Source organism: Zingiber officinale, chromosome 9B (assembly GCF_018446385.1).
Source record: "Zingiber officinale cultivar Zhangliang chromosome 9B, Zo_v1.1, whole genome shotgun sequence".
NCBI classification, from domain to species: domain Eukaryota; kingdom Viridiplantae; phylum Streptophyta; class Magnoliopsida; order Zingiberales; family Zingiberaceae; genus Zingiber; species Zingiber officinale.
Genome location: NC_056003.1, coordinates 117,778,582 through 117,792,871, shown reverse-complemented (window position 1 = coordinate 117,792,871; position 14,290 = coordinate 117,778,582). Strand labels below are relative to the sequence as shown.

General features: G+C 38.7%; 1 protein-coding gene and 1 long non-coding RNA gene across 3 annotated transcripts; both read right to left on the bottom strand.

Annotated features, from left to right (window-relative positions):
* Positions 1 to 223: 223 nt before the first annotated feature.
* On the bottom strand, positions 224 to 1,395 carry LOC122025312. The gene is made up of 3 exons (XR_006123663.1): positions 746 to 1,395; positions 593 to 651; positions 224 to 264 (listed from the first exon to the last, which is right to left on the bottom strand). It is a non-coding gene; the product is annotated as an uncharacterized LOC122025312 (long non-coding RNA).
* An 8,699-nt stretch (positions 1,396 to 10,094) lies between these two features.
* LOC122022449 (LOB domain-containing protein 25-like) lies at positions 10,095 to 11,366 on the bottom strand. 2 transcript variants are annotated; one of them, XM_042580461.1, is made up of 3 exons: positions 11,348 to 11,366; positions 11,133 to 11,210; positions 10,095 to 10,821 (listed from the first exon to the last, which is right to left on the bottom strand). In XM_042580461.1, the coding sequence occupies exon 3, from the start codon at positions 10,814 to 10,816 to the stop codon at positions 10,235 to 10,237; it is 582 nt and encodes a 193-aa protein (XP_042436395.1). In that variant the 5' UTR covers positions 10,817 to 10,821; positions 11,133 to 11,210; positions 11,348 to 11,366; the 3' UTR covers positions 10,095 to 10,234. The 2 variants fall into 2 exon arrangements, with proteins under 2 accessions (XP_042436395.1, XP_042436397.1); XM_042580463.1 differs by lacking the exon at positions 11,348 to 11,366 and having other exon boundaries at positions 11,133 to 11,298.
* Positions 11,367 to 14,290: the final 2,924 nt, after the last annotated feature.

Here is a 14,290-nt window from a genome sequence, read left to right as displayed (position 1 = left end):
TGGTGAAACATGGTATATCACTACCCCTATAAGCATGTATCAACAGGTAAGGAATACATGAGATGCAAAACAAGCAATCAACCAATCATGTAACAGGTATCGGGTAGTGATTAACCGAAACAAATAAGAGAACATAATTATTGCTACTTGTTAAATTCACTACTATGCATATCAAAGACATAAAGTCAAAAGTACCCGCCTCCAAATAACAAGATCCAAATCGGTCCAAATCCAACGTCGAGATGCTCGTCTCGCGTCAAAGTCCTGTGATATCAATGTGTATATTTTTATTTAGATACAATCCAAAAAAATGGCTAAATAAAATCCTTAAGGTTAAATTAGGGTAAACCCTAATCAACCTAACCATCCAGTATAATTCATCTACAACAAAATAATCATACCTAACCAATATCAAGTTCAAAAATATGAACTATAATTTATCATATATCAAAATGTACCTAAATCACTCCATAATAAATTATATATATGTAGCAATTTATACCTAAAACAACATGTATCAAGAACGTGCCAACTCAACCACACTCCAAATTAGATCCAAGACTCAAATTCTCTATTAAGGTTAACTCATTACCTCTATTCACAGCCTTGTTACTACTGGTGGAATACGACCCAAGGAGTTCATCGCTGAAACTGGATCATCGGAATCGTGAATCACCCGTAATCAGTATTAACCTAAGTTATACTGACCAGACAAGAATAAAAATATGATACGAATCATATATACCCCATTTCTGTGCCAAAAATCCCTTCCTCTCTAATGATCGGCAGCCAAATCTCTGCCGGCAATGTCACCAAATCTAGCCGCTGGCAGAAACCACAGCCTACTAACGTCAACAGATCGAAGATGGCGGCTTGGATCGGGAAGAGGGCATCGACTCCTTGCTCCTTGCTCTTGTCCGAAACCAAACGCGTGCAGAGGTGGCAGTGGACCGAGGCTAGGGCACGGAAGCACAAAATCTCCAACAATGGTCGGCACTGCTCCGTGCGGTAGCGACCACAAATCGGGATCTAGGGCACGGTCCTTTGCTACTTGAGCACAGCAAGATCGGCAAATGTCACGAGCTTCGGGAGGAAGAAGCTTGGGTTGCCGAAGGGATAGGATCGGGTGGTAGTCAAAGGAGAAGAAACTCCGGGATGCTCGAGACGGCCATCGGTTGAACTTCAAGAGGCGCTTCGACCATCGGCGCTGGAGGAATCGGTGTCGGAGAGGAGAAGAGGAAGAGGGGTGCTAGGGCACAAGAGAAGGAAAGGGAAGAAGGTAGTGGTACCGGCTCGGGGAGGAAGAAGGAGAAGAGAAATGTCGGCTTCTCTTGGTCTCGGCTTTAGGCACGCGGGAGAGGATGGAACCGTCACGGCCGACGGTTAGGGCAGCTCGGTGTCAGGGGCGAGGGAGGAAAAGGCGCGCGTGGGTTCGGCGAGGAAGGGAAAAAAAAAGAATAAAAGGAAAACAAATAAAAGGAAAAGAAAAAAAATAACTTTTCCTCGCTTAAATGGGGTAGCCTAAATAGGCTTTTCCGGACCTCATTTTTATCCCCGTTAACTTGTTCGTACGAGCTCCGAAAAATTCCCGAAAAATTTTCAAAAATTCCGGAAAATTCCCCTTATTAATTTCTGCCCATTTTAGGTATTTTACAGGACAGCTAATGTTGGGAAATCCAAGTAGGTCAAAGGATTGATCGAATACTTGGCATGAGAAAATTCAAATGGGTCAAGGGTGACCAAACATCTGGTCAAGGAAATCCAAGAGCACTCTACACTTTCGCATGAATAATTGGTCAATCGATCGACTGATTTATTAGTTACCTCCAATCGATTAGCTAATCGATCTAGGAGCGCTCTGTTTTCACAAAAGTGCTTCTCAATCGATTAACCGATCAATTACTGACTTTCCAATCGACTAGTCAATTGATTGATACATATTTCATCTACAAATTCAATTTATATTAAGCATAAATCATTTAAGTACCTCATGCCAGAAGAATGTCATGTTCCCTAGACTTTGTGCCTGCAGTTTCCTCATCTCCAGGTCTTCATTTCAAGAATATAATCCTCAACCTCCTTGGACTTCTCTTACCTTGCATCCAGTCTTCTGACCAGCAAGGGATTTTCTTGCCAAGAATCCAGTCCTCAACCTCCTTGGACTTCTGTTACCTTGCATCCTATCTTCTGACCTGCAAAGGCTGCTCTTGCAAACTTGCAACACACATTAAATCCAACGTATTGACCTAAATTTAAATAATTGTCAACACATTGAAACTTCCAAGCCATGATTGCACCAACACAATCATTGAGAAAGCTAATATGCGAGTCATGTGCATTTAGTCCAAAAAATATGATTGGAAATTTATTTTAAAAAATATTTCAAAATTATTTTAAAAAATCTTGGTGAAGTCTATCTTTTGATCAGAGTCATCATTGGTTAGTTGGATAAAAAGTAGAGTGAAACATTAAAGTTTTCAATTATTTTCAATTTTGTATCAATCTTTAAAAATGAGAGGTATTTTCTTAGAAAATTATTTTTTCATGATAATATATGGCATAAGTAATTGTTGGTGCATTTGACACTAATGATTAAACCTGAGTTTTGATGAATGACAAGTGGATTAAAGTTAGATGTGTTGTTGATCTAATCTTGTTACAGAATGCATAGAGTTTACTAGCTTGACGGGTCAAAGGGGCTAGACACAGGCACGAAGTCTAGATGTAGGATTCTGGCAGGAGGTTGAGATGTTTGATTCCCGATGGGTTGAGGTCTAGATGTGTGATTCTGGCAGGAGATCGGGATGTTCAATTCTCGATTGGCGAAGTCCGGATGTGTGATTCCAGCAGGAAAACCTAGTGAGTCAGATTGAACGTCAATGAGGTAACTTGACATTTGATAAATGGAGGTAAGTCACTAGAGGACAGTGACTCAGTGAGGACGTGTCCCGTTTAAGGGGGCAATAGACATCAGGCGAGTTAACTCCATTTGAGAAATTTAAACTGAGACCATGACTAGATTCAGGTCTAGAGAAGAGAATCTAATTAATACTACTTTTATTGTGCCAACTCTGTTTTGTATGTTATTATTTATTTTGGGCTAACAGAACTTTTAGGACAAAAGGAGCACAAGTTGCCTCGAGTGAACAGTACCTGAGGCACCTTCCATGCAACGGAAGACATCTTGAGTTGGGCGATGGATGGCGCCTTCGGGAGCTTAGAAGGCGCCTTCAATTATATAACGCAAAAGACTTCGGTGATGATAAGAAGCTAAAATTACGAGATAATTTTTGGGGTTGAAGGCGCCTTTAGTGCGGAAGATGCCTTCAACACTCAATAAAAGAAGATTTTGCCCAAGGCTTCTACACAACTCAAGTACTACTCTTCTACAAGCCTTTACACATCCATTTGACACTCTGATCGCTCTAACTTTGTACTGCTGCTTTGCTACGACGCTGCTATGCTCAACTACTGCTGAGAAGTCATCCAACACCTAACCTGATCCGATCATCTACAAGTGTTGGGTAACGAAGTTCTTTGTGTACTTAATTATTGCTTAAAAGGAAAGTGTAATTTGTTACACTTTTCCTATTCTCTCTTTTGCACTTGATCCCCTCTTTCGATGGTTCCAAAAGAGGCATTTAGTGGATTACTCGTCGATAGGTCCGCGGGACTTGGGTCTTGGAATAGGAGTTGCCGAAGGCTCCGAACCAAGTAAAAAATTAAACGTATGCCTTTTTACTTGTTTTTTCATTATTCCGCTACCCTCGTATTTAGTTTTAAAAAGTATACAAGACAAGTTTTTTTTAAACCACATGATTCACCACCCTCCCTCTCACGTGTGTCTCGATCCAACAGTAATGTCTACCTAAAGTTTTATGATTTTTAAAATTTTATAGAATTATTTATATATTTTTTAAATTCATTCTGAAATAAATATCAGAAATTTAGTTATGGTAGTTGATTAAGTCAATCGATTACCACACCCCAATCGATTAGGACAATCAATTAGAGTAAATTTTCATGAGCACAGAGGCTCACGAAATCAATCAAGTGATCAATTAAGAGGTACTAATCGATTAGGCAATCGATTAACACACGGTGATCGATTGAATCTCAATTTCAATCGATTAGGAGAGACTATTATCGATTGGTAGCTGAAACCAATAGATTAAGAATGCTAATTTTGGTTGAAATGGTATGATTTCATTCCATTAAGCCACGTTTAGTCGAGTTAATCATCTTTAACCCTCCAAAGTGCTTTGATAAGTATTTGAGGGTATTTTTCTTAATGAAAATAAGAAAAAAAATGATTAAAAGAGACTAATTTAGAGTTAGGGAGAAGGTTTAGTTTCGATGTTAAATTTTAACCTCATAACTTCAATTTTAGGTTTCCTAAAGGTTATGAAACTCCAAATCATTATTGGTGCAATGATAAAAATTTGGTGCATGTTTTGAAGGGAGGTCTTCCTTAAGACATGATTTAGATTTTTTTTTAAGGATATGGAGACAATAAAAGTTGGAAACCTTCATTATTATGAATAAATGCTAAAGGGTGAGCATACAATAAATGCTCAAGGGTGAGCATAGGATATAATGAAATGTATGAGACTTTTATTGAATTTCCTTTAAATGAATTAACTCCTACGGTGAAGAGTTTTTTTATGTGTGTCAAAGGGGAAGAATATATGGGATTTGAGTTAGAAACTCACGTTTATGCTTTGGAATAGGATGAAGAATTGTTGGTGCGGTTAGCACTAACGGCTTAACTCAGGTTTTGATGAATGACAAATCAGGTTAAGTTAGGTTTGTCATTGTCTAACACTATGATCGAGTGTGCAGGCTAAGTCCAAACAGGTCGAGGGGCTGACCGGATGTCTGGCACGAAGTCCAAGCGGATCGACGGGCTGACCGGACACTTGGCGAGAAGTCCAGCTAGGTCGACGGGCTGACCGGATAGCTGGCGAGAAGTCCAAGCGGGTCGACGGGCTGACCGGACGTTTGGCGAGAAGTCCAGACGAGTCGAAGGGCTGACTGGACGTTTGGCAGGTGAGTAAAGGTAAGTCACTGGAAGGGAGTGACTGTGAGGACGCGTTCCCGGGAAGAGAACATTAGGCGTCGATCCGGCTTAAATCCATTTTGGATATCTAAGTCGAGATCGTGACTAGATTCCGATCTCGGAAAGACGGAATCTAAGTCATACTTTTTATGTCAAACTTATAAATTGTGCTAACACTCTGTTTTGCAGGAAATAACTATTTATTTGCCTCGGACTAACCTTGTCTTGCAGGAAAGCTGGTTTCTAGAGAAAGGTGGTTCGGGTGCCCGGGAGGTGAATTTTATTCCGATCGCGCGTCGCCACGTGGAACTCGCTAGTTGGACCTGCCACGTCTCACCAGGGCGCCCGGAGGGGATCCGGGGCGTCCCGAGCTTCATATAAAAGGAGGGTCAGAGGGGAGCTTCAAAAATAACTCAAAGAGAGATCTTCTACTGCTTGCCCTGCTACTCTGCGCTCTTGCGACGCTAACAAAGCTCCAACAACGCGTTTTTTTTCTTTGGTTAATTTTCTTATCGGTATCGCTTTAATTTTCATTAGCATTTCAGCACTTAGTTTGTAATAATTTTTTGAACTGCTAGTGATTGCCTACCGAAAACACCCTTGTGTGCGGGCCTTGGAGTAGGAGTCGACACAGGCTCCAAACCAAGTAAAACTGGTTTGTGTTAGAGTTGTTTTTCTATTTCCGCTGCGCGTAACTCTTTTCGAATGAATTTTGTAATCGATATTCACCCCCCCCCCCCCTTCTATCGAAACATCACGATCCAACAAGAATAATATGGGTTAGTCTAAGGTTAGATTAACTTAAAGATATTGTCAAATATCAAAAAGGGAAAGATAGTTGGGAGATTGTTAGTGCAATCATTCTCAGGTCAAGGTTGACCAATTTAATTAAGCTCGAGTGGGTTCGAGTTTGAGTTTTATGTTTGGACAATATACAGACAATATGTGAGAAGAGGTCAAATAGGTCAAGGCTGATCAGATATTTGACAATATGTGAGTATTTGGCGATATGTAAGATGAGAGTTAAGTAGGTCATAGAAGACTAGATACTTAACTGAAAAGCCCTAACTGGATGTTAGAATAGGTAAACTCCTAACTCGAGAGTTAGGTAAGGGTAAAGTCTTAATTGGAGGTTAGGTAAGGTAAAGTCCTAACTCGAGGGTTAGGCAAAGGGAAATCCAACTGGGTCAAGGAGGACTGTACGTTGGCAAAGGAAAGTTCAAACTGCTGTTAGGCAAAGAAAAGTCCAAGTGGGTTAAAAAGGACCACACATTGGCAAGGAAGAGTTCTAACTGAGGTTAGGCAAGAGAAAAATCCAAGTGAATCAAGGAGGACCACACTTGGTGATAGGAAGCCCAACAAGAAGTCAGCACAAGAGGAAGTCCTAACAGGTCACGGTTGATCGGATGTTGGACAAGAGAATCCTAGACTTGGATCAAGCAAGTTAGGGTTAAGCAATCAATTGGGTCGAGTCTAATCGATTGGGATAATTGATTAAGGTTGTTCCAATTGATTAGGAATCCTTCCTAATCAATTGGGAGCTTCGCGAAGAGAAATCATGAAATCAATGGTTGAATCGATTGACCCAATCGATTCAGATACTATTAATCAATTGGGTCAATCGATTAGACAGTGTTTTGTTGCGAGAAGAAAGAATCAATTGAGGTCTTAATTGATTGGGTTAATCAATTAAGGCCTTTTAACAAGTAAACTTAGAGTTTCAGAATCGATTGGGTAATCGATTAAGACTTTCTAAATCAATTGGGATGATTCACCAATCGATTAGGGTTCGGAAAAAGAGTCATTCTGCAGGTATTCAAACGGTCGGCTAACGTGGCAATCGATTAGGGAAGACATAATTGATTAGAGGCGTTGAGTGAATCCTAGAAAAGAGTTTTTGCGAAGGTTTGAAGGCAACGCTTACACACATTTTGGTCGCCGATTCTTGGGTGTTTGGGAGAATAGTGCTGCTATATTTTCCACCACCAAGAGGTTATTCCAAGCAAGAAGAAAGTAAGCAAAGCAAAGGTTCATGTTGTAAAGTCGTTTTCGATTTCTTTGTAACCTAGTTTACGTCTCTTATTTGCATTTCTTGTATTCGAGCTTGTATGAGATTTATCCACCTCCGGATTATTTCTAAGAAAGAGTATTTTTCATAGTAGAGTGTGTGCACTGTGTGATCCTTGGATTAGTCGCCTCAAGAAAGTGAATACTAGGTAAATCCGAGTGTTAGCGATTGCTTCGAGTTTTCTGCAACAATAAATCATTAACAAAATTATTAGAGTTAATCATTCTCCTTTAGTTCCCGGAAGTGTCCTAACATATTCTTAACTTCTAATATGCAAATTGATTTTGTCAAAGGTCTCTAATACCATTTGTTAGGATCAATGTAGCATCTTGAGTCCGGCTAAAGGGACAGAAATTGAATAGACAATGCCTCAATCAAAATTCTCATGCAAAAACAAAGACAAATATAATGTTAATATTCGAGGGTACTCATATGTGTTTATAATTTGTGTCAAGATTTAAATATGTAGAGAAAAAGATAAATACAAGTAACATACTCTCATTAACATGGAGATATAATATGGTTTAGAGAATTTAGTCCTAATTCATGACCTATGACTCATATGATGCATCAATCCTGAAATATTTTACTAGAACCACACTATCACAAGAGGTACTAAAGAAAACCTCTTACAATCTTGATTTGGGATGTTTACACTAAAATTCTTTTTCAAAATGTAGTGAAATGCATATCTAAGTTAAGAGAGAAAACCAAAAGCTTGATTTGAATTCTTAAACCTTTTCCAAGCTCTTAGAAATCTTTGAGCACTACTAGCACTTGATTAGAGGAGTTTTAGAATGTTTTCATGCGACCTTTAAGCATGAATTTCCCCAAGAGTTCATATTAAAAGACCTCCAATTGCTCTATTTTTTATTTGCCTTCAATCGATTGGAATAGCTAGCTCAAAATCAATTGATCAAGCAAAGGTTACAATTGGACAACTAATGACCATATCAATAGCCAACTGAATTCTCCTTTCGGATGAATATTGGTGTAATCATGGCCCAAGTGGTTTAGTATGATTATGATTTTGATGTTTGAACAAAGAATTTAAGTTGCACCTTGCTTGTTTATTTGATATGTATTTAAGTGTGCAGAGACATGTAGACATACACATGGAGCTTAAAGAGTTTGTGGATCAACGAGATTGAGTAATGATTGAATGATGACTTGGCGTGGCCAAGGCAACATGCTTAGTAGCTTGAACATCCATTAAGATTAGAGAAGAATGGTATGAGAGGATCGCAAGATAAGAAGCACTAAAGTGATGTTGGCTAGATTGGCAGCTCAATGACTCACCTATAGAAATCAAAAAATATTGCATGAGGCAAGGGACTATAGGATGAGGATCATCGACGCAACGAGGATAATAGCCAATGGAGGTAGATTTTGTAGGTGAAAAGCTAAGGATGACCTGTGGAGGAGTCAAGGGCTCATGCGCATCCAAAGGACTCCAAGGGGCAAAATTAATATCCAAAGGTAAGTCTTTAGTTAGATGTGAATGTTGAGCGACTTGTATTCATGGGGACAAAAGATAAAACTCAGCATAAACAAACATGATCTTAGAAGTGATCGTAGTTAAGGTTGTCAATCGATTAGTGATAGATAGTAATTAATTATTGATTATTGATTGAAAAAAATCTAATACCCCAAATGGATTGGATCCATATCCCTAGACATCTTACACGTCTAAGCTTGATTCTAGAAGAGGAATTTAGTTCTAGGTTGAATCTCGGGCCTAACTAAAGGCCTATTCTTTTAGGGAAATGTTATAAATAAAGGTTTGTCACATTCTTAAGAAGAGAATAGCCATCCATTGAATTATGGCAAGTATTCTTAACTTGTGTAGCAAGGAATGTTGTGTTTTCATTTTTAGATGATACTACAATGCTATAAATGGTTCTACTCGTTTTTAGATTGTTCTTGTTGATTTAGCATTACAAGGAATATTGTGCTCCTTCTTTCATGTTGCATAGTTTGAAATTATATATTGTGTATCATTGATGTGGTGAGTGTTAGACTTTAGATTTTGTTGTGTACTAAATTATTAGATTGATGGTATGTATGTATGTGTATGTAAATTTATTGGTGGATCGCATTGTAAGCAACCTACTTTAAATTTGCACTAAGGGTTGAATCACATCACACGAGTTGTCGAAATTTTGTTAATAGTTTTTCTCCTATAATGTGCTTAGAATTGTGTCATTCTTTCGACCGAATCCTACCTTTCCCGAGGGCGGACTAGTCCGGTGTGTCATGTGTGGCGCATCAATTGAAACAAATGATCTTGTCCTTGAAATTCCTCTTAATGTTTTGATAGGCAAGCTCTCTATAAGCTAACTTCTGGTGGTGAAACATAGAAACCCTATCAAATCTTCGATAATAAGGTTTTGCAAATTATTGATGTTTCCCCTGAAAAGGAAGAAACTCCTAGTCCACAACTCTCTTTAGTCTTGGATCCTTGAATGAAGTTTGCCCTAGCACCAATCCCTATTCTCTCTAGCAACTATTCCTACTGTACTATCCTCTTCTTAAAAGATCAATGAGAGCAATCTCAACACCTTTCAATATATCATCTTCTTGTGAGTGCACAATCCATTTCACACAACATGTGAACCTCCTTTTCTATTTTCTTTTATTCTTTTTGATAATTCAAACGTACCAGCGATAGGACGTCCATATAGTCTCCTAAGTATTCATGGTTTAATTTTTAACTACGTTGCACTGTAAAATATTTTTCTCCAATAAAATGATAAACCTAAAATATTAGACTATTGGGTCGTCCTACCATGAGCACTTCTGGATTTATTCAAATGACCATGTAAAATTTGTATGAATGCAAATTGATCATCTCAAAATTAATCATAAAGACGGGATAGATAGTGCTAGATAAAAAAATTAATGACTTGTAATTAGTAGGGTTGAGCAATGAAATAATTTTCAATCATCCTAGTAATTAGCATCATGTAAACCCTAGGGATCTTCATTCATTCATTCATTCATTCATCACCTGAAATAATTGATAGCTGCAAAGTTTGGATGAAGATTAGGACTACTAATGATTAGGATCATAGTGATGATTAATTAATTCCCCTGCAAGCTCGCGATCACATGCTGCTATCCGTGTCTCCTTGGTTTGCATGATCATCAGGATGATCGGCAGGGTTGCAGCTGCCAGAGAAGCTGCCGGCGTCGGGCCAGGGATCGAGCAGCCCGGGAGGAGGAGGAGACAGCGAGGCTCCTCCGTTGCGAGGCCTAGCGGCGGCGAAGTCAGTTCCGCAGTAGGCGAGGGCGGCGGGCGGCGGAGGAGGGGGCGGCGGGGGCGGCATGCCGATGGGGACGTCGACGTTGCAGGCGTAGCGGAGCAGCTCGGCGTTGGCGGCCTCGAGCTCCTTGTGGAGGCGCTGGACCTGGCGCTGGAGGACGGAGATGGCGCCGACGCAGCCGTACACGGGGTCCTTCACCCGGGCCTCCGCCTCGTAGGCCAGCGAGTTCACGGCGTCCTCCCGCTGGTGCGCCGGCAGCTCGTTGAGCAGCTTGGTGACGTTGCTCGCGCCGAAGATCTTGTGCACGTTCGCGAACTTCTGCGGCTCCTCCGGCGGGAAATACGGCGCGAAGATGCAGCCCGGCATGCACTTCCGCCGCAGGAACTTGCAGGCCGCGCATGGCGAACCGGACGACGACGCCATGACCCCTTAAAACCACACACACCATTCACTACATCCTCAACATCAAACTCAAATTACACTACAAGAAAATAGTCATTTTACAAACATCATTAATTATTAGTTTGGTTGCTTTCATGATTATCATAGTATATCTTTAGAAGGTCGTGGCCATCATTATTAGCTAGGGTTACGATTATTTTAACCTGGAACTCAACAAGGTTAGGGAGGAGGAGAAAAGGGAAAGGTACAGAGGAAGCAAAGACCTGGAAATGAACCATCTCTGCGACTGTAGAAGACTGTAAAGTTAGGAGAAGATAGAGAGAGAAGGTATACATACCTCTGTGAGATCTGCTATAGCTCCTTTACCTCAGTCTGAGCTTCCTCTTCCAGCAGAAGCAGCAGTGGCAGCTCTGATCTGTTCTCCCAGAGATAAAACAACTGCAGTAGTCACGAAATTGATAGATAAATAAATAAAAAAGAGAATAATTTTCTCTCTTTTTTGTTGTTTTTGGGAGATTTTGATCAGTTGAAAGTTAAAGAGAGAGAGAGGACCAAATCCTTGACTGGATTGTGGAAGGGTAGCCACTGGTGAAAAGTACTGCACAGCATGAAATAGGGGGGAAAAGAAGCATTATGTGGGAGGGCACGAAAATGGATAGTACGCGGTAAAGTTGAATGTATATATTAATTGTACTTTTTTATCATGCGCAATAGAAATCTGTAATAGAAAAAGATGAAATCTTACAAAGAGTTAGAACTCAATCAAGATATAGCTAGAGATCATCTTTTTCCCTTGGCCTAGCTAGTAGTAGTAGTAGTAGTCTCATAATTAATTTCCTTGGCTAGCTATGGTTGTAGTCTAGCATGGAGTGCCAACATGTGTTTGTAAGGGTGAATCACAATGGGGTGAACTCAAATTTTCACTAGGAAATTGGGTTCATGGGTTACATTGACAAGTTATCTATTGGTTGCTATTTGGAATATCGTTCTAGTTTACTTGTATAAAAATTTGTACAAGCATAGAATTATCCTAGCTACCCATGTGCTCTACTGAAGTTAAATTTGAATTACCATGTGCTCTACTGAAGTTAAATTTGAATTACAAATGATGCTTAACATTATTAATCGAAATTGTCCTTCAAAAGTTAAATTTGGATTGGAAACGATACTTAACATTTTTATTCCAAGTTTAATCGATGTGTTCTTCATAAGTTAAACCATATTACAGAAGTTAATTAAATATCTATTTCAAAAATCGGCTTCCAAGTTAAACATGACGAGGCACTAGGTCTTCTTGGGTATGGGATCATCCACTACTTCCTAGACAAAGTTTTTCAAAGAAATCAGATATTTAACTTCTTATAGTAAACTAGGTTTAACTATAGAGACCTCAATAGAAGTACAATATCGAAACATGAAATCGAAACACAAAATAGATAACAAAAATGATAGTCTAAAATCGATAACATCTTGTGTTTGATTTTTCAAGATATATACAAAAGGATGAGCTAGTCATGATGCGGAAACAAATAACTAGTTATACCTTTTGTAGCTTATAGACCTCTTAATCTTCTGTTGTATTCCTCTCCTTCTCTTGGACGTCGTGTGAGTGACGATCTACCAAGATGAAATCTACCCAAGCTTTCTTCTCCTCCAAGACTCTCGTGCCACCAAGGGATGCCAAAATAGGAAACTTTCTTTCTTTTCTTCTTCTCTTCCAAATAGCCGGCCACCAAGGAAAAGGAACTTCTTGATGTGTCGCCGGCCTTAAGAGAAAGAAACAAGGAGCAAGGGAAGAAGCAAGGGCCGGCCACACAAGGATCAAGAGAGGAGACTAAGGTTATAGTTATCATGAAGGCTCCCTCTTCCTCTCTTTTATAATCCTTGCTCAAGGCAAAAAAGGAAAGTTTTAAAATAAAATTAAAACTTTCTTTTAATCCTTGCTAATGACTAAAAAGGAAAGTTTTAAAACAAAAATTAAAACTTCCTCTTAAACAATACATGGTCGGCCACACAAAAGCAAAAGAGGAAAGATTTAAAACAATTAAAATCTGTCTTTTAAATTTTCTATTGTACATGGCAATAAAGGAAAGTTTTAAAAATTAATCTCTCTCTTTTAAAACATGTAGACAACTACAAAAAAGAAAAAAATAATTAAAACTTCTCTTTTTAAATCATGGTTACAAAAAAGGAAAGTTTTATCAAAAATTAAAATCTCTCTTTTAAACATTATAGATAACTACAAATAAAGAAAGATTTTAACAAAATTAAAATCTCTCTTTAATCTTTTGTAGAAGGTTATAAAAGGAAAGATTTTAAAATTTTAAAACTCTCTTTTAAAATCATAGGGATGGCTATAAAAGGAAATTAAAATTTTTCTTTTAACCATTGTAGATAACTACAAAAAAGGAAAGATTTTAACAAAATAAAATCTCTCTTTTAACCATTGTAGATAACTACAAATAATGAAAGATTTTAACAAAATTTTATTTTAAAACAAAACTTCCTTTTCCTTTACTAGTGGTCGGCCCCTAGCTTGGACACCAAGCTTGGTCGGCCACCTCTTGGCTTCCAAGCCCATGCTTGGCCAGCCCCTTTGCACCAAGCAAGGATGTGGCCGGCCCATTACTTGGGTAAGAAATGGACTTTGTGGATATAAGGTTTATAGAGGCTATAACAGGGACCGAGAGGGGGAATTGGTTTTGGTCTCCCGATGAACTTGAGCTTCCCGTGTTCGCCCCGAACATCCAACTCAAGTTCATCAATAATAACTTATATCACTAAAGAGTTATTATTGCACTACCGCACCAATCCTATATTGCAATATGGGCTCCTTCTTATCATGAGTGTGTTAGTCTCCCTGTGTTAAGATATCGAATGCACACTAATTAAATGAGTTACTGACAACTCAATTAATATTTAGCTCCAAGAGTAGTACCACTCAACCTTATTGTCATGCCGGACTAAGTCTACCTGCAGGGTTTAAATGACAATCCTTATGAGCTCCTCAAGGGGGCATCATCAACCTAGATTACCATGACACAGTTTCCTTCTATAATCAACAACACTCCATATAAATAATATTATTTCCCAACTTATCGGACCTCTTGATTCAACGAGCTAAATCTCACTCATTGATAAATTAAAGAAATAAATACTAAGTATATGTGCTTGTTATTATATCGAGATTAAGAGCACACACTTCCATTATAACAGAGGTCTTGTTCTTTTATACAGTCAGTATAAAAGAACAATCTCAAATGGTCCTGCTCAATACACTCATAGTGTACTAGTGTAATTTTATAGTCAAGATAAACTAATACCAAATTACACTACAATCATTCTAATGGTTTGTCCCATTCCATCTTGGTTGTGAGCAACTATTTATAATTTATAAGGAACTGATAACATGATCTTCTGTGTGACATCACACACCATGTTATCTACAATATAAATTAAATGGACAACTACATTTAACATAAATGTAGATATTTG

What these genes read in the sequence shown, in the direction of transcription:
- LOC122022449 (XM_042580461.1), bottom strand. Translation starts at nt 10,816, where the DNA reads ATGGCGTCGTCGTCCGGTTCGCCATGCGCGGCCTGCAAGTTCCTGCGG.